A 23,039-nucleotide genomic window follows, 5' to 3' on the forward strand; every position below is an offset into this window, starting at 1 on the left:
AACCTGTTGTGATCTTTCTGAGTTCTTTGCAAACAGAAAAATGGCTCTGTTGTTATTCTGTAGTCAAAAATGATTGAAAACTAAGAGCTGGCATTTTCCAGGGGTTGCCTCAAGGTGTTCGAGGGGTGTCTCGAGTATGAAAAGGTATAGAACTGCTGCTTTAGTTGTCATGCTGTGTTTAACTCCCATACACCTCTGGCAGCTTCATTTCTTGGGATCTTGGGTAAGAATTTTGCCATTCATGTCCCTTATGGCAGAAAGCAGGGGACAGTGAAGCTAGTCATAAACAGAGACTTAAAAACTATCAGAGCTCACCCAAGGTCTTGCATTACCTGCTAGTACTGAGTCCAGGAGTCACCCCTTGAAAATTCATCTAGGTAAAACCTTTGAAGCACCAACTGGATGTGCTCAGAGCCCACAGCCAAAGCCACTGAATGGATGAACCCTGGGAACTGAACATAAGGCAGTTTGGTTCCAGTCTGGCTTTAGGCTGCGAGGGGTGCCTGGCCTTGGGAGACTGGAAAAGGAATATGATGCCTTTCCCCTTTTAGGACTCCAGTTCCAGTCCAATCATAGGTCATCAGGAAGCAAACGCCATTCATGTCTATTAGGCACAAATAGATTTGATAGACGTTAGGGCTGGAAGGGCCCTGGGAAGATCATCGAGTCCTGCCCCCCGCGCAAGGGGCAGGATGGGGTCAACTGGGGTCATAGGATCCCAGCAAGATAAACATCCAATTTTTTCTTGAAGGTGTTCAGTGTAGGTGCTTGAAACTGGCTGGGTGGATAGCTGGCTGCTGGCAATTATTGTTAACTGGCGCCTTAGTTGGCAGCTTCAGCAAAAGTGCAGGACTGACTAGATCATGGTCTTAAAGGGATTCGTGTACTGCAAGTTGAGGCTTGTAGTGAATGTGTCATGTGTGAAAGACAGGTTGGCCTGTCACTGCCCAGCAAAGACTACTCTTCAGTGCTGCAGGGGATACAATCTCCAGAAACCAGCAGGTCAGCTCCTGAAATCACCAGGACACCTTGAAGTGGGACTGGATTCTGAGCTATTTAATCTGGGCAGCTCCAAAAACAAAGGTCACAGGTTTTGAGTTCCCCCATGGACTTAGGACTCAGCTCATCTCTGATCCTGTCACCTGAGGGCAGCTGTCCAGGGAATGTTTGAGCTAATGCATCAGTAAGTTAATCAGTGTCAGAACAGGAGGCCTTGTATGATGCAGGCTAGGGCACTGAGACTATGGAAGCATAATTGGGGGTTGAGAGGATCATCAATACTGCTCCCAGTTGCTGAGTAGAAGTAATGCTTACTCACTCTGTTCTCCCATGACTTTCTCTCCAGATGTGGCGGCACAGCTGGAGCCATTCTGACCTGCCCCCTGGAAGTAGTGAAGACACGTCTACAGTCTTCCTCATTGGCCCTGCGACCTTTGTATTTTTCTGAGGTACAGCTGCAGGGGGTGAATGCAGGATTAATGCGACCAGCACCTTCTTCCATAGGAGTCCTCAGGCTGCTAAGGTGAGCAGGGAAGGCGGTGACTTCATTTAGCACCAGGAGGGCATTTGGGGACTGGCAAGGAAGCGGGTGGGGTGGAGGGGCGGCCCGGCTTAGAAGTAACTGGCTGACTGACATGCAAAAGTGGACAGGTTGAGGAAGAACGTAAATGATGGAAGTGGGGGTTGCTCTGAAATTTGGGAGATGAAGGCCAGGAGAAGAAAGGGCATCGGCACAAAGTTGTCTCCTTTTGTTTAGGCTGTCTCCAGGCTTTGGGAATCTGGGCAAAGTTTACAACTCTTAGTGAATAAACAGGCTGTGAACACAGCAGATGGGAAAAGAGGGCAGGTGCAGGGAAGGAGCTGAAGAAATAAAAAGGGGAAGAAATTGAAGAAGTGGAGGGAGAGGATGTTAATAGAAACAGAGAGAGATGGGAGAAAGACACAGAGAATGGGAAGGAGGAGGGGAAAGAGGAGAGAGGCAGAAGGATGGGCAGAGCAAACAGCCTGGTCTCTCTTCTCCTCTGATACCTTCATTCCCTCCCACAGGACCATCCTGGAGAAGGAAGGGATAGGCTCCCTCTTCCGAGGTCTGGGTCCAACCCTAGTTGGGGTTGCCCCATCCAGGTAAGAATAACTTGCTAAGGATGACCCCCCACCCCTTGTAAGAGGTCTCTCCAGTGGTGTAACTAGGGCAGGGTGAACAGGACAACCACCCTGGGCACCAACTTGGTGGAGGGGAAGGTCAAGAAAAAGCAGCTGCTGCTGGCAGTTGCATGATTGTGATCACACAGCATCTGGAATTCAGTGCTGCCTGTGTGCCCCATGTCTGGCTTTGTCCCTATTCTGTTGGATCTGCCTAGGCTTCACCCTTCCTGGAGGGCCTTGCTATACCTTCCTAGAGTACCCAGAGCCCAGCACACAGTACAGGCTCCAGGACTGTTAGAGGGGCACACACTGGAAACCCCTTACCCTGGCTTGTGGGGTTAAACTGACACCTGGTGGCCAAGGGTTAGTGGTGTCCCAAGTAGCATTAATGCAGAGTCTCTCATGCCGTGGTGTTGTTGCTGTTCCTCCCAGGTGTTTCCTAAACATGGGTGTATTTCTCTCCCCAACCAGGGCTGTATATTTTGCTGCTTACTCTGGAGCTAAGGAGAAACTCAATGTTATATTTGAACCTGAGTCCAAGAAGGTGCACATGGTCTCAGCAGCCTGCGCAGGTGAGCTGCTCTCCACTCCAGATGACACCAATAGGCTTCTGCTGCCTGCAGCGCCTGTCAGCATGTGGGGAATGTGCTCCACCCCAGTGTCACTGCTTGAACCCTATCATTACTTTGCTGACTGACCCTTCTAAAGCAGTTTCTCCTACACCATCCTAGCACAACTAATTCCGTGGGTTAACAAAATTTAGCAGGAAACAGGTCACCTTCTTAATTTACCTTCACCTTCTTAAAGTAATTTATTTAGGCCTTAGCCCCTCAATTACTAAGGGAAAGAAAGCACCCCACAAGGGGAAACAGGCAGGTCATTCAAGCCACATACACAACCCCCAGCATCCCAGATTCTTTCCCTGCATCTACTGTCCTTCCTCTCTCTGAAACCTTCCATCTTCAGGAAAGTCTTGCTGATCCTTGTCTCTCACTTCAGGTTCAGCCTCCCTTTTCCTGATTTCAGGGACTGTGAGCAGGAAGCAGAATTCAGTGAGAGATGTAGAATGGAGGATTCCTTGCAAGGCAGGGAGAGCTAAACAGACCTTTCCCTCGAAACTTTCCTTCTCAAGAGACCCCTGAGACCTTCTCAAATTGGCATACTGCAATGGCTGTTAACCATCATTCAGAGGGGCAATCCAATGGTAACTCCACATGAGCTCTCAGCATCACCCCAACACCTGCCTTAAGCTCTGATCCTTTCTTTATTCTCACCAGGAGTCGCCTCTGCAACACTGACCAACCCCATCTGGCTGGTGAAGACCAGGATGCAGTTGGAAGCCAGGTAAAAGGAGGAAGAAGCCACCTTGTTCACAAGAAGTTAGGGAAGTTGACCAGCTAACAGTACCGGCACTTTCAGCGCGTGGTAGAAACCAACAGATATTAATGACTTTCCACACTCAGTTTAATGGGGTGGCCAGGGGAGGCATAGCCATGGCTCTGGTATTGGGCAGGTAGTTACTGAGTGAAAGATTCTAATCTTCCACTCCACTTGGTCTCTGCAGGCTAAAGGAAGACACCCGCTGTAATGCCCTCCAGTGTGCCATGCGCGTGTACCGCACTGAGGGCCTGCGGGGATTTTACCGTGGAATAAGTGCCTCCTATGCTGGTGTTTCTGAGACCATGATCCATTTTGTCATCTACGAGGCACTAAAACAGCGGCTGAGGGAGCAGCAGCCACTGCTCTCCCCAGCCCTGGGTCTTCCTGCCGACACCCTTGACTTCTTTGGACTGATGGGAGCTGCTGCTGTTTCAAAGACATGTGCTTCATGTATTGCATATCCACACGGTGAGCATAGCCCCTTTGACAGCTCCTACCAGGAAAAGCCAGGCCTGGAGGGCAAATCAATTATTACTATCTTTCTGTTTCTCCAGAGGTTATCCGGACACGGCTAAGGGAAGAAGGGTCCAGGTATTGCTCCTTTGTGCAGACCCTGCATCTGGTAGTACAGGAAGAGGGACTGCTGGCTCTCTACCGAGGACTCCTGGCTCAAATGATCCGCCAGATCCCCAACACAGCTATCACAATGGCTACCTATGAACTGATCGTCCACTTGGCCACTAAATTGTAACTATGCATGCCCACATCAGCCCCTTTGAGAGGCTGCTGGATGTAGGCTGAGGATGCAAGGCCTTGGAAATTAACATGTTCTATTCAGTGGCACTGTACATTGCATACCAGGGGACCTGGGCGATGCTGAGTGCATTTGCTGCAACATCTGTTTTCTGCTGCCAGGATATAGTGTTCCCGGGTCATGGTATTTTGTGTGCGCGCGGTGTCTTTAAATCCACTGGGCATTGTGCTGCCTCTGGGCTTTCTTGACAGGGACACTAACTTATCTGTGTTCCAAGATGTCAATGCATATGCCAGACTATGCACAGCAGGGGGCTCAAAGTGCAAAGTACAAAATCATACGGCTTTAAGAGAGAGAAGAAAATACACAAGTATAAATAATGAACCTAGGAGCTCCACTGCTCTTGGGGTTAATGCTTGGCTCTAATGGGTGTGGCTCGACATGTAGCAAATGATGGGGAGATGAATGAAATCTGAGTGAAATCCTGTACCAGGCAGAGGTCTTCTTCCATCCCTGGGGTCTCTGCAGACTCTTAAGCTTATGTGTTGTCCATTTTCAAGGAGCTCTTCAAGTTTCATTGACAGATTATGCATCCCATGGCACAGTCCTCCATTCAGGTAATCAGCAGGCAGCATCCGTAAACTCTAGAGGATTAAAGATGGCCATTCCCTTCTCTCTCCCCCCAAAATCATTGAGCAGCTGAGCAGTTAACTCAGCACCCCCTTCCCCATTACTGCAGGAGATGATGGGGGAATAAGAGAGGCTTTGGGCTGAGAAGGGGACAGCCTGCTGTGGGAAAACTCTGTTGGCAGCTTGTGTTCCTTTGTCCATTGTCTTGCTTGGATCTGTTCTGGAACATGGGGAGGGAAGGACCTGCAGCATCCTCTCTGCTATTCCCTCCACCAGGAGGCATGGTGACACTAGGGCTAGTAACTGTGACCTGGGATCCTTGTGCCTGTGAATGACCCAGTCATAGCGAATACAGGGAGTAGAGATAAAGATTTTTTTAATTAATGCACTGAGTGTAAGGAAAGGGTTTTTCTTACAGAAAAATGACTGTATTTTAAAGTATTTGAACTGTTTTAGACTGATCTTTTCCCAGCACCCCAGGCTTTCTGTACCAGGGCCAGATTCTTGACAATCAAGACCTGTTTTGACTGAGTGGGTGACCTCAGCTGAGGGAGGCAAATAGCACTGGAATGTGCTAATTTGAAAGAACTGAAAATCATGTTCTTTTGCCTGGCAGGCCAGGCTGTGTGAGACTAAGCTACCCTGAAGCACCCTCTCTGCTTCCTCTCTCCCAAAGAAGAATCAGAGGCCATGGCTGTTTTATTTTAAATCCTTTTATTTTAAAATCTGCTTCATTCCCTCCTCTGTCCTTCACTTGTTTGTTTTAGGTTTATTGACAATTTTACAAAGCGACACAAGCTGCAGGGTTCGGTTGGAAGTTTGGGGAGGGCTGGGTTTTTGTGTTTTTTGGCAGAGCGGGGAAGGTTGTGCGTCAAACAAGAATAATCCTTGAACAACAACATTGAAAAAATATACAATATATATAATACACAGGGGGTGTGACAGACTCTGCTCAGTCAGCCACTTCTGTTGGGCTCTCCTTTCCTAGTGCATCTTTCCCCTCTGTTCCTTCCTGGAATCAACGTGCAGGCTCAGAGTTCCCCTGTCCCAGCCTGCCTTTCTGGGGAGCAGCACACAGGAAGAGGGGCCCACAAGTGTGGGAAGCTCGAAGTGCCTTTCGCTGGGCTCTGTGCCCCCAGGGAAAATGGCCAAGGAAGAGGGAAAAGTTGGGCAGGGAGATGAAAAACAATGGGAGAAAATATGCATAAGGGCAAGATTAAAAGGACAGTGGGAAAGACTCAGGAGAAGCTGTCACCTCCCCCCTAGGCTGCAAGTTGGGGGAATCCACCTGGTTAGCATCCTCCTCCCCTTCTCCCTCCACTGCAGGGCCCCTAGTAACAGTGGGGGACATCTCTTTTGCCCATGGGGCACCGGTCATGTGCATCATCAGTGCCTGGGGTGTCGGGTGTATCTGAGTCGCTGCTGTCATCCTCATCGTCATCATCTTTCATTGCTCCTTCGCTGACTTTGGCCTCCCTGCTGCCTGCTGTCCTCTCCTGGCAGCTCTGGTATGACTGCAAAGAGATCATTCATGAGGGTAAGTGAAGAGCACTAGAGCTTCAGTCTCCACTCAGATGCCAGCCCTGCTTCCCATCTCTGCTCCCCTTCTCACCTCCATAGGGTTGACAATGATGGTGAGGGATGAATCATCCCAGAACATATCACTTTCCTTGGTGCTGGCTCCCATCTGGCCCCCTGTGGTGGCCCCTGGGGCCTCGTGTCCAACCCCCCGGCGATGCAGAGAGTGGATACGTAGGATGCCCAGGATTACCATGAGCGCCAAGAAGCCCACACACACCACAATGATGATAGTGGCAGCACTGGGGACCACTGTGGGAGAAGAAGGGCAGACAAGCAACACGTTACAGGTATCAAGTAAACACATGTTCCCAGTCTGCCTTAAGTTTAGGCCTAAGAGGCCAAGGCCATCAGGGAGGCTTGTGGGAGTTCTCAGGGCAAGAATTTGGACTTAGCTCTTCCTTGCCTTTCTGCAGGTCCAGTTCTGGGCTTCCTACTCAGCATCTCATCCTTGCTAGCTACCCCTGGATAATGTATGTGCCGAGCCTGCTGTCTGGTTCCTTTTGGGGTCCTACAATGCATGACCACCAACCCTCATGAACACCTAGTGCCTCAGAAGGTTGCAATTCACCTGGCACCTGGTGTTTGTTCTTTCATCCTCTCCACTGGGGGAGAAATGCATGCCATGAAGCATTGTTTTTGCAGGGTTTAGCTTTTTATGGGGAAAGGGAGTATAAGGGTAGGTGGAGGATGGTTCTACATAGAAGTGTATTAAAGGCAAGCTTAAAATAACGTTTTGTTCTTGAAGCTGGAGAGGCTTGCAGTGGTCCTTAGTTCCTTCCACAGCCTCTGCACAGATAAGCTTTGGTTTTCTCATGGGCCCTCTCAGCCTTACCCCAATTTCCCTCCCTCTTTGGTCTCTGTCCTGACCCCCACAGTCCTTTACTGAAACTCTCTGCAGACTCGCTTCATCCACTATTACCAACTTAAAGGCCAGTTCTCCAATCTGGCTCCACTGGACTCACCTGAAGGAGGGAGGGGCAGAGGTAAAGCTAAAACTACAGAGATAGTTTGAAGACAGAGTACAAACTGGGACAGTCTTGTAGCAACTGTCCCTACCCCTGTAGAGCAGTTACAGGACCAGGAACCGGGACAGCCTAGCCAAGGGCTGGGATCAATGCAGGGGTCACTCTGACAGTTCCATGTCCCTTCCAGTGACTCCTTAATGCAAGGGGAATCTTCCAGTGGTCAAATGGCCTCACTTTGTGCCACACTGCCAATGGAAAGTAAGGATAAAGTAGATGGGGTATATCCAATGGGTTGCTGATTTGCTCTCCAACCCATTCCTCCTTGCCTCCACCAACTCCCACTGTAGAAGCCAGAGCCACCATCTCTGTAGCCCCCTTGTTTCATGGAACTCTTTCCTCATTCTTACTGATGACTACCTAGTCCCAGTGGTTGTTTCTTAGCAGCCTGAGCCTTGATTCTGCTCTTTTGTTTCTGGCCCCCACACTATGCTGTCTCTCAGGATCTGTGTTAATATGCAGCTTGTCTAGGTCACACAAAATGTGGCAGCATCAGCCCACAACTCTACTTTTCTTTGTTTCTGGCAGATAAAAGCTTCCAAGTGCTCTACACCAGCCATCAGCAATGCTTTGGCCTAGCTCAAGTCTGAGATGGGCTGGTGCTAGGACCCTGCTACTGCCACTGCTGCTTGCTGTTGCATCTCCCTGCCACCCAGCTGCAGCACTGCCAGGGCAAAGCTCCCCTTCACTCAACCATACTGCAGTGCAGGTGAATCTGTAAATGCCAAGGCCCCCTGCTACCAAAGCTTCTGCTCCACGTGTCAAATCCACTGGCTCTGCAGACCAGGTTGCTGACCCTTGCTCCACACACGGCACAATGACAGTATGGGGACTGCTTCACCCAAAATTCAAATGTAGACATTTCTGGTTTGGGCTGCTCAAAAATAACTGCGTGGAATAAGAAGCCAGAGAGAGCTATCTGCATACCTGAAACTGTAGGGCTGGGGTGGAACTCAGGGATCTTCTTTCTGGCTTCCAGATACAGAGTTTTACCAGGATTTCAGAATTAATAGCCTGACCCAAGGGACTGGTGACAAAGAACCATCCAGTATGTTGGTTTCATGTTTCATCATGAGCCCATGTCTACTATAGGACCACTCTGAGGTGCTAGGGCTAATGCTGATTTCAAAGAGAGCCCACCCCTAATAAGCCATCTATACCAGCAGTTGGCAAGTTTTTGAGACTGTGGGCTGGATTGACCCAATTCAGGTCAGGGGTGGACAGGTGAGTAGGCACCAGGCAGCACGGGCAAGCCACTGCTGCCAAAAACCCTATGTCCACAGGCCAGATCAAATGGCTCCGTGGCTATAGGCGGCCAACCCTTGATCCATGCCATTTCCTGCAATGCAGCGTCTCCTAGCTCTGGGGTCAGCATGAAATGCAGGTGTCTGAGCAATTCTGCTTGAAGGCCCTTGCAAGGCAGCAGCAGGGTTACATACTGGAGTTGCGGTGGACATTGGCCAAGCTGTGCCCAGATAGCTCTGAGGGTAGATGGTGACCTCGGTGCATGAGCTGCTGAGAGCTGAGGATGTGGTTAGGATGAGCAGCCCAGTTCATGTTGTGCAGCACATTCACCTGTGGGAGGACAAGAGAGGAATTTGTCTTCATATTCACTGTAACACAGCTCTCCCACATGTGCATGCACAGGGCCCTTGTACCTCAACAGTAAACTCGTTGCTGGAGTAGCGCCCATTCATTTCCGTGCAGGAAAGGCAGAACTTTCTTTCATAGAGGGCAGCGCCATGGCGAATGTGATATGAGACCTGGTGAAGGATCTCCTCATACACTGCAATGCTCTCCACACCTGGGAGTCAGAAGAGTCAGGTCTGTGGCAAGGGAGCTCCCACTTCCAAATGCCACAGCTCCTGTTGATGCATTCCTGTTGAGTCTAAGAGCCGTGGGGAAGCCTAAAGAAAGGCTTGGAGAAGGAATCTGCTTAGGGGTGGCTCTTCCCTGAAAGGCCCCTGAAAGCCCTGTGAAGCCCCTGACAGCTGTTACAAATGCTCCTGGAGAGGAAGGATTAGCAGTGGCCATTAGGTTCCTAATCCATACTAGGAATCCCACCTACACACAACCAGCAACATCAAGCAAAACCCAGGAAGATGAAGCAGAACACTGCTGGCTTCTGAGATGCAAACCACAAAGGGAAAGAGAAAACTATGAAGAATAAAGTGAAACTAAGTCAAAACAAAGGAGCTCATTGAGCATACTCTAGTTCCTTGAACCTGGGATGTCATTGCCTCAAAGTATACATCATTCAGGACACCCAGGAATGAGGACACCCTACTCTGCACTCAAGAGCTATGCAGAGACTTCTCCCTCACTAACATCTGGCAAACAATTGGCCCAGCAGTGTTTGACAGGAAAGGGAGGAGGTAGAGGCAGGAGCCCTGCCCAAGGTTTACCTGCAATGGTGAGGTAGGCAGAAGTGTTGATGAGATCCAAACCCCGCTGCTGTAGGGTGGACCCATCCAGAAGCAGGAACTCCCTTTCTGGGTCCAGGTCATCTCCCACCAGTGAGATTTCACAGCCATCCAGGTTGTGTACAATCTCATCTGACATGCGTGTGTCGGTCACTGAGATGGACAGACAGAAGGGACAGGGTGAAGGAGACAGACAGCCACGGGTCAAAAAGACCAAAAAAGCAAGGCCACTGCTCAGAATGGGGAGAGTAGGCAACACTGGCTTAATACAAGAAAGAACTCATCCATGTTAAATCTGTACTACACAATGCCATTGTGCAGCACAACCTGTTGCTTCACGTTTTGCATGGAATCGCTTTCTGTCTGTAAAGTTGTTATTTGCTGATAGGGTTGTCACTTCCTATTCTTAGTTACACTATTTCTGCTTGCTTCGTGTTCTGACAATGCGCCACCTTGGGGATTTTTAGTAACAGCACATCTCGCCTCTAACAGTCCTGATGATACAGCATCATTGCTGACTCTCACAATTGTGTCACAAGTCTCAGGCACGAAGTATCCCCAAAATCCCAAAGTTGCTAGCAGCAGTCTTTTAAATGATCTCTTAGTCATACCTCGTTGTTTTTAGGACAACTAAAACCATCCCTCCCTCAGACAAGCTAGCCCCTCCTGCATGGGGAAAGTGAGACCGCCCCCAGTAACAAAGACTAATTCCTCTTATGTAGAATAAAGCTAAAGTGAAGCTGCCCTCAAGAAAGATGACTGTCGCTTTGGGGGTTTAACAGGAATTGGTGAGCAAAGTGAGAAATGTGAGCACTAGAAGAGAACTTGAGAAGTAGAGGAGGAGACTGAAAGATGTGCAGGAAGGGAACCTGGGAGGGTTGTGAGAAGAAGCTGAGGGCAAGGTGTTGAAAAGATTGGGAAATACAGGGGAATGGGTGACCTAAAAGGGGATGAAGTGGGGCAGGGGAATGTTGGAAGCAGGAGAGAACTACAGATAAGTTAGAGGAGACCGAGTGGGTTCAGTGGTAGGGAGTGGCAGAGGAAAAATGTAAGGTGTTTGATTCTGTTGAAGGGAAAGGCAAAAGTGTGGGAAGAGATACAAGGCAGAAAACTGGGAAAGGAATATGGAAAAAAATGGTACTGTAGAGAAGAACCCAGCATCCTGCTTCTGAGCACCTCGCCTTTCAAATTCTGAGCAAAATAATCCGTTCTTTGAACATCACTCCCAATTTCTAAGTAACCTCACTCCCTGCTATGTTATCTCACTTCCTGCTCGTGAACAACTTATTTTTCCTCGTATCCTGCTCACCTGTGCCATGCCAGCTCTCATCCTTCTTGGCTTCCACCTGGTGAGAGACAGAGCAGGTGATCTGGAGGCTGGGGAACAGGGCAACTCCATCAGGGCTCTCAAAGTCTGATGCAGGACGAGCAAAGTGGGCATTGCCGCTTAGCAGAATCTGGGGGGCATCAGGCTGCAGCACCACAACGTAGCCTTCCACATCAGGGATGGACACACAGGACTCCTCACTGAAGCACCTGACAGAAGGGGAAAGGAGGGAACCTGTCTCAGCCTTTTCTGTCTTAGGGGGAGCATCTCTCCCTTTCAGTGCTGCCCCCACAAGTCATGGCTGATCCCATGACAGCCACCTTTTAATTACTTCCCCACAGCCCCCTGTGTTCTGGACAGCCATGCTCTGGGAATCACATCATTGTATTTTGGGCAAACAATTGTCCCAGCAGTGAGTGGCACCGTAATATTACCATGAGCCCCACTTCACAGGTAGAAGCAAGACCAATGTGAGTGAACTGGGTTGTATTGATAATAACCAGGAGCCCCGATTGGGCATCTGTACCACCCCCCCAAGACACCAAGGCAGGTGTTCACAGATTCTTTTTTTCCACCCCAGTATATCCCTGTGCACTGGACAGCATCAACCTGAAACTAAAGAACAACAAAAGGAACCAAATGATAAGCCAGCGTTTGGCAGAAAGTGTTGCTTGTAATTGTAACAAGCAGCCAAGAGAGATCTAAACACTGCAAGAGAACCATCCCAACAGGCCTGCCTAGCTGAAGGTCCTGATAAGAGAGGTTCTCCACTCACTTGACTGTGGTGGTGAGCTTGAGGGGGCGGACTCCTGGTGTGGCAAAGCGCAAGGAGTTCATGTAAGCCACATGCTGGATGGCATGGTTGAAGGTTTCTACGTCATCACCTTCTAGAGTGAGCAGGGACTGGGAAGGGTTGACATGAACCTATAAGGGGAAGAAGAAAGAACAAAACCTAGTATTCCATGATGAACACTGACACTTGTAGCTAAGGAAGATGCAAAGGAAGAACAGAGGGAGATTCAGGGGCATGACAAGAGCAGGCAAAACCCTGAGGGGACTAGTAGGGGGTGGGGAGAGGAGGGTCATGCAAGCTGGGGAAGGGAAAGCATACCTTCATCCCTTTGCCAAGGCTGTCAAAGTCACTGTAGTCAAGCCCCTCACGGCAAGCGTAGAGGCACTCAATCACCTCCCGGCTCTCCAGGCTGCCGGGGCGCACGGTGAAGCCAGCCAAGTAACCGTGGAAGTAGTGATGAATCGGCAGAGGGTCTCCTAAGGGAAACACAGCAGGAGGAGGACATGAGAGACAGAGACAGGGGGCAGAGAGAAAGAAAGAGAGGGAGTGGAGTAAAGAGAGGGAAAGGAAGAACATGAGGGAGACAGAGAGAAAGGAAAGCAGGAAGACCGAGACAAGGGGGATTGTGGGATGAGAAAGCAATCACAATCAAAAGGAAGGGTTAAGAGGAACATGTGTTGGGGGTGGAGGGGAAGAGAGAGACTGGGAAACCCAGACAAGACAGGGAGAGACTAAGGAAGACAGAACAAGAAAAATGTCTGCCAAGCCAGAGCCCTTGACAGGGACAGTTTCCCTGGCCCCTCTTGCTTTGCTCTCTGTGGTCCCTGTGAGGGCATTTGGAAAGTAGAATTCCCCGAAGACAGTCTCAGGTGCAGCAGCCTCACTCCGTCGTATTCTCTCTTGTCATCATTGTGCTCGTAGACTGACTTCAGGTGACCAACAGTGAGCACTATTTTACATCTGCCTCTCACAAAACAAACAAGTTGAGTCTCCCCAAAGCAAGCTGCACTGTGTTCTTTCCACCAGCCCTCTCATGCTCCACAGAGATAAAATGTCAGCCTAAAGACTGCCAAAAAACAAGGGCCTTCATTCTAGAGAAGATGGGGGAGGGAAGGGAGCCAAGTGGGACAAACACCGTGCAAAAAGGGAATAAGAGTCATGCGTGGTGAAGCGGGTGAACCGCCTCACTCCAATTCCATACCTTGCGCAGTATCTGTGGAGTTCTCATTTCCTCTGCTTTTCTGTTTGTTTTTCTCCTCTGCAAAGGGAAGACATTCATACCATTGATTTAGCATCACCCACTGGAATTGGCCAGTTGCAAGGTCAGGAAAGGGTGAGAATTCAGAACAGGCAGCATTAGTCAGGAAAAAAAAGAGACACCCCTGGGATATTTTGCTCAACACTAGGCCCTTCAGTTCCAGAGAAGCTAAGAAACAAGGCTAAACCTAGAGCCTGAGTGACAGGGGTGGAAGTGAAAGCAGGGGTATTTGTCCTACTTCCAACAATATTGAACTGAGCAGTTTTGTTTCTCATTGATCTCAGCCAGGTTCTCATGCCACTTGGCCTATCCCTTTGAAAACTAGATGCTAATCAAGAGGATGTTACAGGGCAGTCAGTTCTTGTTGCTGCACATGGTCAGAGGACGTTGTGCCACTGGAGCATTTCTGACTAATGTAACTACAAGAAGTGTCTGGCCCAGCTGGTAGCATCAGCTGTGAAGCATCTATATGGCAACTGAATTTCTGGATAGCTTGAAACAGAGGAACTAAAATCTACCTTGTAGAGTGAGTGAGGGAACTGGAGAAAGTGATGGCACCAGTACCTAGTGGACTCCTGGTTTGTTGCAGCCAAAACTTCCCAATCTGACAATCACTGGTTGTTAAGAATGGCATCTCCATTCAGTTCCTAATGGTAGACCAGCCCATATCAATAAACCCACAGTAGAGAGACCAAGACAAGAACAGGCTGCAGAAACTGGACTCCTACTGAGGAATTGCTTAGATGGGATTCATCCAAGGGCTTGTGCAAAAGCTGATTATTTTATTGCCATTATTCACTGGGTTGCTGTTGGCATGGCTGGCTGAGTCACCGCTGAGACAACCCATGAGAGGGCTGATAGAGTGAATGGATTATATTGGTTTTGGTGCTATGGATGCCTTGTGAGCTGGCCATAGTTTTCTTATTACATTAGCAATTGCACAGCATTAGGCACATTTTGTTTTGAGCCTTCCCCTTCAACCCACCCCTTTACTCCATTCATTGGTGGGGAAGCGGGGAGAGAGAGAGAGAGAGGGAGAGAAGAGGAAGAAAGGTGTAGGGGCACAGGGATGGGAACTGCAGACACTCACCAGCCCAGCAGGCTCCAATCATGAGTGAAGGTTCTTGCCTGGGAGGATGGATGAGGCCATTGTCATGGATGAGGGCAGGGTCATAGGAGACACCATCAACATAGAGCGTGACTGTTGGGAACTCCAAGTTGAGGGCATAATGATGCCATTCATCATCACAGACCTACAACAAACAGAAATCCAGATCAGTGAGAGAAGGGAAGAAACAGGGAGAGACTAAAAGAGAAAGTAATATTTTTTTCACCTGCTCCAGTTTCCAGAGGAACTTGACAGGTCTTGAACTCTCCAGCAACGGCCAGTAGAGAAAAGCAATTCGACAACCATGCACAGCCAAAGAGTAGTGCGAGTAGCCATCCTCTGCCAAGGCAAGACAAGGCACATGACGAAAGATGTATTCACTAAAGAGGAATCCTTTAAGCCAACTCCTCTTGGCCCTCAGACAGCTTGGTTGGCCTGAGGAGAGGGATCCAGCCACACCAGGAAGAAACCATTCATACTGCTGTGACCCTGCACCATGCTCATGAGAAGACAGATTGTTCCCAAGACTCATGATGGGACCCTGACTAGCGGGGGAAAGGGAGTAGGGAGAGCACCCTCACAGGATTGGATAGTCTGTTCCAGAACAGGGAACAGATTCCCAGCTGGAAGGAGGGTCTATTCTGGAAGTAGGGTTCCCTGGGGGTAGGAAAGTCAGCCACGAAGGACAGGGATTTGTCCCCAGGGATATATCTCACCACTCCGCACTGTACTGCAGATCACTGTCTCCTCTTCCTTCTTGCCTTTGCCAGGTGTCACAGCATGTTTCATCCATAACGACAGGGTAAAATGGTCACTCAGCCCCTCATGGGCACCCACTCCATTGACCATAGGCACCTGTGCTGCCTGGCTGCCATTGAACCAGTAGATGAGGCTGCTGTCCTGGCTGTAATGCACAGAGAGTCGTGCTGTCCAGTTGGCTGTGGGGCTGGGCACAGGCAGCAGGTCAATCTCTCCTGAGGCAGCACCTACCACAGAATAGTAAAGAGAGACATGGATGGCATCAAATGAATGTGGCACTCGAGGGGCTCCGTGGGATCTGTCTGGAGGATGGATGTGCACAGGGGGCAACTGAGGATGCACAGGGGCTCCCTGTGCTTCACTCAGGACAGTGGGGGATAGCTGCCTGCTTCACTAGAAAGGGAAAGAAATGAAGGAACTGCCAAAGGCTCCTTCAGCAGAGCAGGATGCAGAGGCCATTCCCAAAACGCCTCTCCATATTGAGGGAGGTCCCAGTGACCTTCCCCCAGGGCAGGAACTTCAGAGGTATCTGAAGGGGGTACTAAAGATACAAGGACTATGTCCATGTGGCTCCCTTGGTGGGAGCAAATTGCCTTGGATGTTGTTGTGGCTCCTGTTGAGCTGGGGTAGCACAGGGTATTATCTCCTCGCTTCCTGAGGTGAGGAAGCAACACACACCGCAGAGTTTGCGCAGTGACTTCTCAGAGTAGTTGTCACGGTCACAGCCCTTGGCCACGTGGTTAGTCTGGAGCTCCACTGTGGCCTGGATGTTCCACAGTGGCTCATCGCAGGTCTCCAGGTGAATGCTGGGAAACAGTGCCAGGCTTCCTGCACCTGGAGTGTACTCAATCCGCTTGTTCCAACCTGTCAGGGACAAAAAAGGAACCCAGTCCTGCTTAGGACCTTCCAAAGCCAGGAGGCCCAGCATGTACCAGCCACATCTATCTTTCCCTGGGAATAACAGATGTTGGGCCTTTCTAGACTGAAAAAAAAAGATTAATGCATCCAGTGGGTTTTCTGATGCTGGGATCACTGAAGGGGCAGTTTTCACAAGAAATTAAAGCATGGACTTTGTTTGTTTATAGCTCTGGCACTGCACTATCAAAATCCTTGGATTTGTAACGTCTTTTGTCAGCTCATGCTGGACTTTCATCAATGTTGAATTCCCTAGCTCCTACCGACTTCAGCCAGACCTGTGGATACATGGCACAACTAAAAAAGCCAGGATGTCTTGAGATAATGACATACAACTGGTTAGTACTTAAAAATCATATATGGAACCTGACACATGAAATTTACCAATCATGCAGGCAACCATCTCTACACACCAGACCTGATAACTGAAAAAGTTTGTAACGTGATGACGGTACAAGCATCTGATGGATTGTGCCTGGATTTAAGCACCTATATGAAAATACTTTCAAATTTGCAATAAGCTATTTGCCTGAAGGTATTTGGTAAGCAAGGTAAAAGGTCAGGAGTTAGGGTTTTGATACCACCAGGACAGATTAAGATGCAGGTCTGCATGAGTTAGGGGAGATGGAAGGAGCGTGTAGGTGCAGAGATTTAGGGTGTGAGATGGGAGGGAACAAGAGGAGAGGGACTGGGTGGGCAATGGTAGGAGAAGCCAGATGTGAGAGGGGTGAGGCCACGATTAGAGGGGTCAGAGGGTGAAGAACAGCAGAGGGCAGAGTTAAGCATAACAGAAGGCTCTGTACCCTGCCAGCTGGGCTTGCAGGTTGGCTTCACTTGGATTTCCACTTCGGCATCATCAGATGCCCGTTTCTTGCCACAGTCGTAAGCTGTCACTGTAAACTTGTAGAGGCGCTCTCCACTGTACTGCAGCTTCTCTGTGTTCTCAATGTTCCCTGGTGAAGAGAGACTGAGGGTTTATCAGAGCAGAGAGACACACAAAGAGCAAGTAAAAAAGAAAGAAAAAGAAGGGAGGGGGTCAGTGAGAAGGAGGAATGCTCCTGTTCTCTCCACACAAACACAAAGTATAAATATTTTCATTTAAAAAAAAAATCACTCTTGTTTTTGATTCATTATAACAGCAAGGAAGAGCCAAAATCATGCCTTCATGCAGTGCTATGTTCATGCCTCCTCTGTAGCATGTAGTTGCACCTTTGGAAACAAAATCTCTCCTGTTTCTGCCCCAGGGCAGATTGCTAGAGGGGATCCAGTTCCACATAGCACAGGTATGTGGTGGGGGAACAGGCCATGCAAAGGTGGCAGGAGACTGTGAAGCTGGGCCTGGGAAGTGGCATGCACTGCAGTCTCGCAGAGTCCAGGGGTGGGGTCTCACCATCATTGTCAATCAGGAAAGGGATGTTAGGGGTGAGGATCTCATAGTAGCAGATCTGGCTGTACTGTGGAGAGCAGTCTCCATCGATGGCCTCCACCCGCAGGATGCGGTCATACAGTTTACCCTCCGTCACTGCTACCCGGTACAACTTCTCCACAAAGACTGGAGCAAATTCATTCACATCATTCACCCGCACATGGACTGTAGCCCTGAAAGAGACAGATAGGTGAATAAGCAGCACTAACTGAGGAGCAAGAGACCAGATTGGAAAAAAACTTAGGTCTTGTAGGTCTTCTACATGGCAACACAGAAGAATGGTTCCCTAAATTGCACAGCTTTGGTCCTGTCCTTTGCAGAATGAGAGACAATGACAGGAAATAGGAACTGGGTCCTTGTATAGCACCACAGATCTAGAGGGAGTTCCCAATTCCAGAAAGGAAAACAGCAATAGTAACAGCAATATAATCTGGGCTTTCTGCCTGTACAACAGCACAGGGCACTAGCTCTCATATCTTTAACTGTCCCTCATTTTAAGGGGCCTGGCTCCATTTAATCCCTTCAGTTATCAACAGCCAGTGCACACTTTAATTGTTGGAAATTTCTGACATCAGAGAACAAGGGTGAAACCCAGGCTACAGAGATGGTCTTGTCAACCAAAGAAAGGAAGGACTTCCACAGCACTTTTGTTTCTCTTTGTGTAATCTGCTCCATCTTGGATTTCTGGAACACGTTACAACCCCCCCAGTTGGGCTCACTTGTGGGATTTCTTGGTGTTGGTCCCATCAGGTCCCTCTCCACAGTCATATGCTTGGATGGTGAATGTGTGCTCTTTGTGTGCTTCACAGTCCACTGGCTCCTTGGCTCGGATTAACCCCTCGCCTGTGGCTTTGTCCAGAATCACAGCTTCAAACGGCACCCCTGACCCATGGATCCGAAAGCCACAGATCTCACCTGATTTAGAGGACAGCAATGGAGTGGGGAGAAAGAAACAGTCGGGTGAGGAGATCAAGAACTCCTCTTCCCTTGCCACCCAGCCCTTCACCATCATGCCATACCTAAGTCCCTCCATCTTCTCCTTCTCCCCTTTTCCCCTCCTCCTCCCACTTTTTCATTCCATCTCACATACATCCTCCTTCCTTTACCCCTCACCTTCTCCATTTTCATGCCCTCCTGTACTAGTTTGGGAACAATCCTGGTTCTCTGGGTCTCTTTACCTCAGCTCTGTACTATTATTGGTACAGAGCACCCCCCACAAGTGCTGCCCATGATGGGCATTGCTGGGGGAAGGCATCCTGACCAACCAGTGCACCTTCCCAGTTACAGGACATATCTGTAAATATCTAGTGCAAACTACATAAACTGTGGGCTGGTTTACATACTGTTAGTACTTATACAGGCTCCACAGCTGTAGCACCTGAACGCCTCCTAAGCTTTCATTCATTTTCCTCACAGCACCTTTATGAGGCAGGACAGTGCTCCCTCTGACAGAACAGAGCAGAGAAAGAAACACAGAGACTCACCCAGGGTCACACAGGAAGAGTGCAACACAGTAGGGGATGAAACCTGGGGCCCCCTGAGCCCCAAGGTAGAGCCTTAAGTGCTGCATCCTCCTCCCAGATAAACTGAGAGACGGCAGTGCAGAAGCACCCAACACAGCCTAGGCAGGCACTGCAAATGGGATCCTGAGAAAAGCCTAGACAGACCTTTCAGAATGGAAGGCTTGTTGAAAAGGGCTTGGAGCTGCTAATAGTCCCTCCCTGTCTGATTCCTATTGTGTCCAAGGAAACAGGAGTTTGTCTGCATTCTTTGTAAGTCAATAGGTTTGCATTACAGAAATCCCTGGCTTCAATCTCAATTTTTTCTCCTAGCTGAAAACACCTGCAGAACCCCAGATTTGGCTAATGAACTGGGCCAATGGCTGCTCTACCCTTTGCTGAGGGCTTCCACCTAAGATGTAGTTCAGAGGTGGTGTAAAACTATCATTCCCTGGTTTTAGCCATGGTCCAGCACTGATGACCCGAGTCTCTCCTCCCTGACTCCTTCCCCACAAACCCATTACCCACATACCTGCATAGCGCAGTGGAGCATCCTTGTCCAGGGCAAAGAGTGGTGGGTTGAGCAAGACGGTGTTATCATTCTCCATGACAATGCCCTGGTACTCAGCTTCAATCCAGGGTTTGTGCTTGTTTGCTGTGAGGTATTTGGAGTACAGGGATGGGGTAGAGAAAATTATTAACCCCAGAGACATATTTGTCAGAGAAAGAGCATGATACCACACCAGATCCTGGCTGGGAACACCCACCCCTATCCTGGTGGACTATGAAGCATGCTGAAAATTGTCCTTGTCTCTGTGGTTCTTAAAAGTCATCACCCCAAATTATGCATTCTCTTCTGGGCTCTTCCTTGCCAGCAAGATAGTGGCAGGCAAGAAGCAGCTCAGAGAAAAGCATGAGAAACATTCAAGCTGCAAAAGGGGTCAAATTCCAAGGAGACATTCAATAATTCTGGCTCAATAAAGTCATAATTTAAGGGTCCACTGGATGTTTCCTCTGAGAAACTTTACCACACCTGATAGTTCTCTTCCAAAGGACTAGAGCCCAGATAAATATATCTACCATGCCACTCTCTCCATGCACATGGCCCAATCTCTAAATACCTTGCTCTTCCATCCCTGACTCCAGGGCAGGTCCCACATACCCTTGGTCCCTGCTCACTGCCCAAAATTCTAATCCCATTGGTTGGAGCCCAGCCAGGCTCAGCATCAAGGCAGCAGGAGGCTATGAAAAATGTCACAGGCCCAGAAATAGCAAATTAATCTTTATCACACAGGCTCTAGGGCAGGGAAAGAGAGAAAGAAGGTGGGAGGGAGTTGGAGAGAGAAGGAAAATCGTTACAAATTGACACCCCCTCCCCCGGTCCAATCTCTACTAAATGGGTTTCAAGGATTATATTGCAATGGCCTAGTTGCAGCCTCCATCCCCCATCTAACAACCCTCTCCATGGAGACAAAGATTCATTACAACCAGGCAATGCTCTGACTACATGGCCTGGGCGTAGTGGGGCTGGGGAATGGGGGTGCACAGCCTTTCAGATCAAGGGCATGACTTCCAATAATGAGGATTCTTTTCCTGCAGCAGAGCACCCCCTAGCACAACACTGGGGCATCAAGATCTGGAGGCAACATGTCCCTGGCAAAGCCAGCTACACACATTTAAACAAATTGGGATTGAGGTGCATCACTGGAGCTGGGAGCAGAAAGCCTACAACTGGGACAGTAGGCCAGGGTGCAGGTTAGGACTGAGATGCATCAGAAGGGCTGTATGCAGAGAGACACAGTCTGGCACAGCAGAGCAGGCTGTGGGTTGAGAGTTATATCTCGCCATATTGATTAGGATTAACATTGCATTGTGTAGAAAATCCAGAGTAACATCCATTGTCCTTTTATTCTTATCAGTATGCAGAAGGAACCCCTTCCTATGTACGAAGACCCACACTCCCCCCTCACAGTAGAGCCCCCCCCTTCATTGCTCCTTGTGCCGGATTCTGGTTTATATTGAGGTGAAAATCGATGGTTATAAATGCCAGGTACGTCTTGTTGCTGGGGCAACAAGCCGGTGTCAGAGGGATAAATCCTTTGCTGCATCCATCTGTCATTTGGAAGGCACTGGGGTGATCTGGGAAGAGGGGGAGGTTCGCAGGATCAGGGAAGGTCTCTGGGCTATCTCCAGAAGGCACAGGTGGAGATAAAAGCTGGGAGATATAAGCTGCTTGTCAAAGGTGGGTGCATGATTCAGACAGTGCTGTCCACAGGGGAAACAGAAAACACCTGGGACAAGGTAGCCCTGATCCAGGATTGGCCTCTTAGGTGCTACCGCAGTACAGTGATATAGTATATTTCCCCTCTCCAGAACCGACCCTTCCACAGCTGTGAACCCACGGTCAACTCCCAGAGCCAAATCTACCTCCCCCAAACATGATGCTCTATCCAAGACATCCCTTCCTCCACCGCCGCCCCTGTAAGTCTGTAGCGCTCTTCACCCTCCAAGATCATTCTGTCTCTCCACGTCCCTCAGAATAATTCTCCTGCATCTGTGCCTACAGCCATAGATCTAGTAACCTACATCTCACTCCCTCACTTACGCGTGTTCGAACAACAATCTCCGTGCTCAGAATATATGAGCCATCGGGCTGGTGGCCCCATATTCAGTGCAGAAAAGACTTTTGCCCCTCTATCCAGCTCCCAGAGATTAAACATTTCTCCATCGGGCTGGTGACAAACAGATGCTAGCTGGACAGGCAAATCTGGTGTGATGGGGAGGGCCAGCCCTAGGTCTGGGGATTAGAGAGAAGTGAAGAGGACCCACACATACATCATTTTACCTCTGATGCTGGCATAGGAAGAAAGCTACGGGGGAAGGGAAGCAGGTGGCAACACACGGAGGGAATCGGGGAGGAAGAGGGAGAGAGAGAACAGGCGAGGGTGCCCGCGTGAGAAAGAGCTAGAACAGAGCGGTGCGGACAGGAGACAGTGGTCGGGAGGCAGGAGAAAAGCAAGGGGCACAGAGAGCCCCTCCGACACAAGCCTGGGACCGGAGAGATGGGGGAAGTTGCAAGGGGCGGCGGGAGCCCGGCGGAGGAGGGAGAGCAGCGGCACGTCGTTTTGGACACGAGTGGGAAGCCTGGGCAGGCGGGAGGCGGGCATCCCGGGGACCCCAGCCCACGCCTCTGCTCTGCCCGCGCTCACCTTTGTTGCAGGAGCCGGCGGGCAGCAGGGCGCAGAGGCAGAGCAGGGCGAGCAGCAGGGCGGCGAGGGGCTGCGGGCAGCCCATGCTGGCACCCGGTCCCAGGCGGCTGCAGGGACGGACAGCGCCTGGCAGGCGCTCGGCTCCCGGCAGCCCAGCCCAGCCCGGCCCGGCCCGGCCCAGCCCTCCTCTGCTGCAGCATGATGTCAGCAGAGCCCGGTGCTGATTGATGGGCGCCGGCAGCCAATGCGCGGGGCGCGGGAGCCAGGTGCTGCAGGGGCGGAGGGGACCAATGGGGCGAGGCGAGCGGCTGCTCCTCCTCGCTGCAATGTGGGCAGAGGCTGGTGGGGCAGCGGGCCGCAGAGGGGCCGGGGCCGGGGCCGGGCGGCTTTTCCCGCCCCTCGGGGGCCTGTCTCCCGGCGAGCCTCCCAGCCTGCCAGGGCAGGGCGTCTGCCATGTGGCACTCAGCGCCCTGCTGGCCTCTGCCTGGGCGGGGTGGCTCTGCCCCTTCGCTTTTCAGGGAGGCCACCTGCTTGGTGCCCACGAGCCTGCTTCTTCCTCACGTGGTGCCACCCACGACCAGGGAGGGGTGGCTAGCTGGGCTAGTCTGCCGACAGGGCAGATATGCACCTTGTAGACCATCCAAGATTTATCTTTTTTTTTAATTTTCACGTACCAGATCGAATGAGCCAGATCTGGTCCAAAACCTTTGAATCTTTCAAAAACCTTATGTGGCCTTGCTACGGGCAAGTGTCCTCCACCCCAGCCTGGGGCTTCGAATACTTCCAAATCTTTTGGCAGGTATCCTGCAT

At 50.2% G+C, this 23,039-nt stretch overlaps 2 protein-coding genes across 2 annotated transcripts; one reads left to right on the forward strand and one right to left on the reverse strand.

Annotated features, from left to right (window-relative positions):
* The first annotated feature begins 1,262 nt into the window (after positions 1-1,262).
* On the forward strand, positions 1,263-4,465 carry LOC109319372 (solute carrier family 25 member 33-like). The gene is made up of 6 exons (XM_019548878.1): positions 1,263-1,522; positions 2,047-2,124; positions 2,578-2,717; positions 3,423-3,489; positions 3,710-3,993; positions 4,080-4,465. The coding sequence occupies exons 1-6, from the start codon at positions 1,479-1,481 to the stop codon at positions 4,274-4,276; spliced, it is 810 nt and encodes a 269-aa protein (XP_019404423.1). The 5' UTR covers positions 1,263-1,478; the 3' UTR covers positions 4,277-4,465.
* Positions 4,466-5,604: 1,139 nt separating this feature from the next.
* CLSTN3 (calsyntenin 3) lies at positions 5,605-22,411 on the reverse strand. Its single transcript, XM_019548876.1, has 18 exons — positions 22,230-22,411; positions 19,553-19,675; positions 18,241-18,436; positions 17,486-17,694; positions 16,899-17,048; positions 15,859-16,044; positions 15,138-15,407; positions 14,648-14,760; positions 14,404-14,566; positions 13,257-13,313; positions 12,374-12,531; positions 12,038-12,186; positions 11,245-11,471; positions 9,918-10,088; positions 9,171-9,316; positions 8,952-9,087; positions 6,522-6,739; positions 5,605-6,423 (listed from the first exon to the last, which is right to left on the reverse strand). Exons 1-18 carry the CDS (start codon positions 22,312-22,314, stop codon positions 6,241-6,243), a joined length of 2,940 nt encoding a protein of 979 aa, XP_019404421.1. The 5' UTR covers positions 22,315-22,411; the 3' UTR covers positions 5,605-6,240.
* Between the last annotated feature and the right edge of the window lie 628 nt (positions 22,412-23,039).

Source organism: Crocodylus porosus, unplaced genomic scaffold (genome assembly GCF_001723895.1).
Source record: "Crocodylus porosus isolate Cpor-Errol unplaced genomic scaffold, CroPor_comp1, whole genome shotgun sequence".
Taxonomy (NCBI): Eukaryota; Metazoa; Chordata; order Crocodylia; family Crocodylidae; genus Crocodylus; species Crocodylus porosus.

Bases quoted from the DNA above. Each gene is read 5' to 3' on its own strand.
- LOC109319372 (XM_019548878.1), top strand. From the start codon at position 1,479: ATGCGACCAGCACCTTCTTCCATAGGAGTCCTCAGGCTGCTAAG. The intron at 1,523-2,046 runs GTGAGCAGGGAA...TCCCTCCCACAG, and splicing joins GGAGTCCTCAGGCTGCTAAG to GACCATCCTGGAGAAGGAAG. The intron at 2,125-2,577 runs GTAAGAATAACT...TGTTCCTCCCAG, and splicing joins GTTGGGGTTGCCCCATCCAG to GTGTTTCCTAAACATGGGTG.
- CLSTN3 (XM_019548876.1), bottom strand. From the start codon at position 22,314: ATGGGCTGCCCGCAGCCCCTCGCCGCCCTGCTGCTCGCCCTGCTCTGC. The intron at 16,045-16,898 runs GTACAGAGCCTT...TGTCCCTGACAG, and splicing joins CTGCAAGCCCAGCTGGCAGG to GTTGGAACAAGCGGATTGAG. The intron at 6,740-8,951 runs GTATGTAACCCT...CTTCTCCCACAG, and splicing joins CAATGTCCACCGCAACTCCA to TGGTCCCCAGTGCTGCCACT.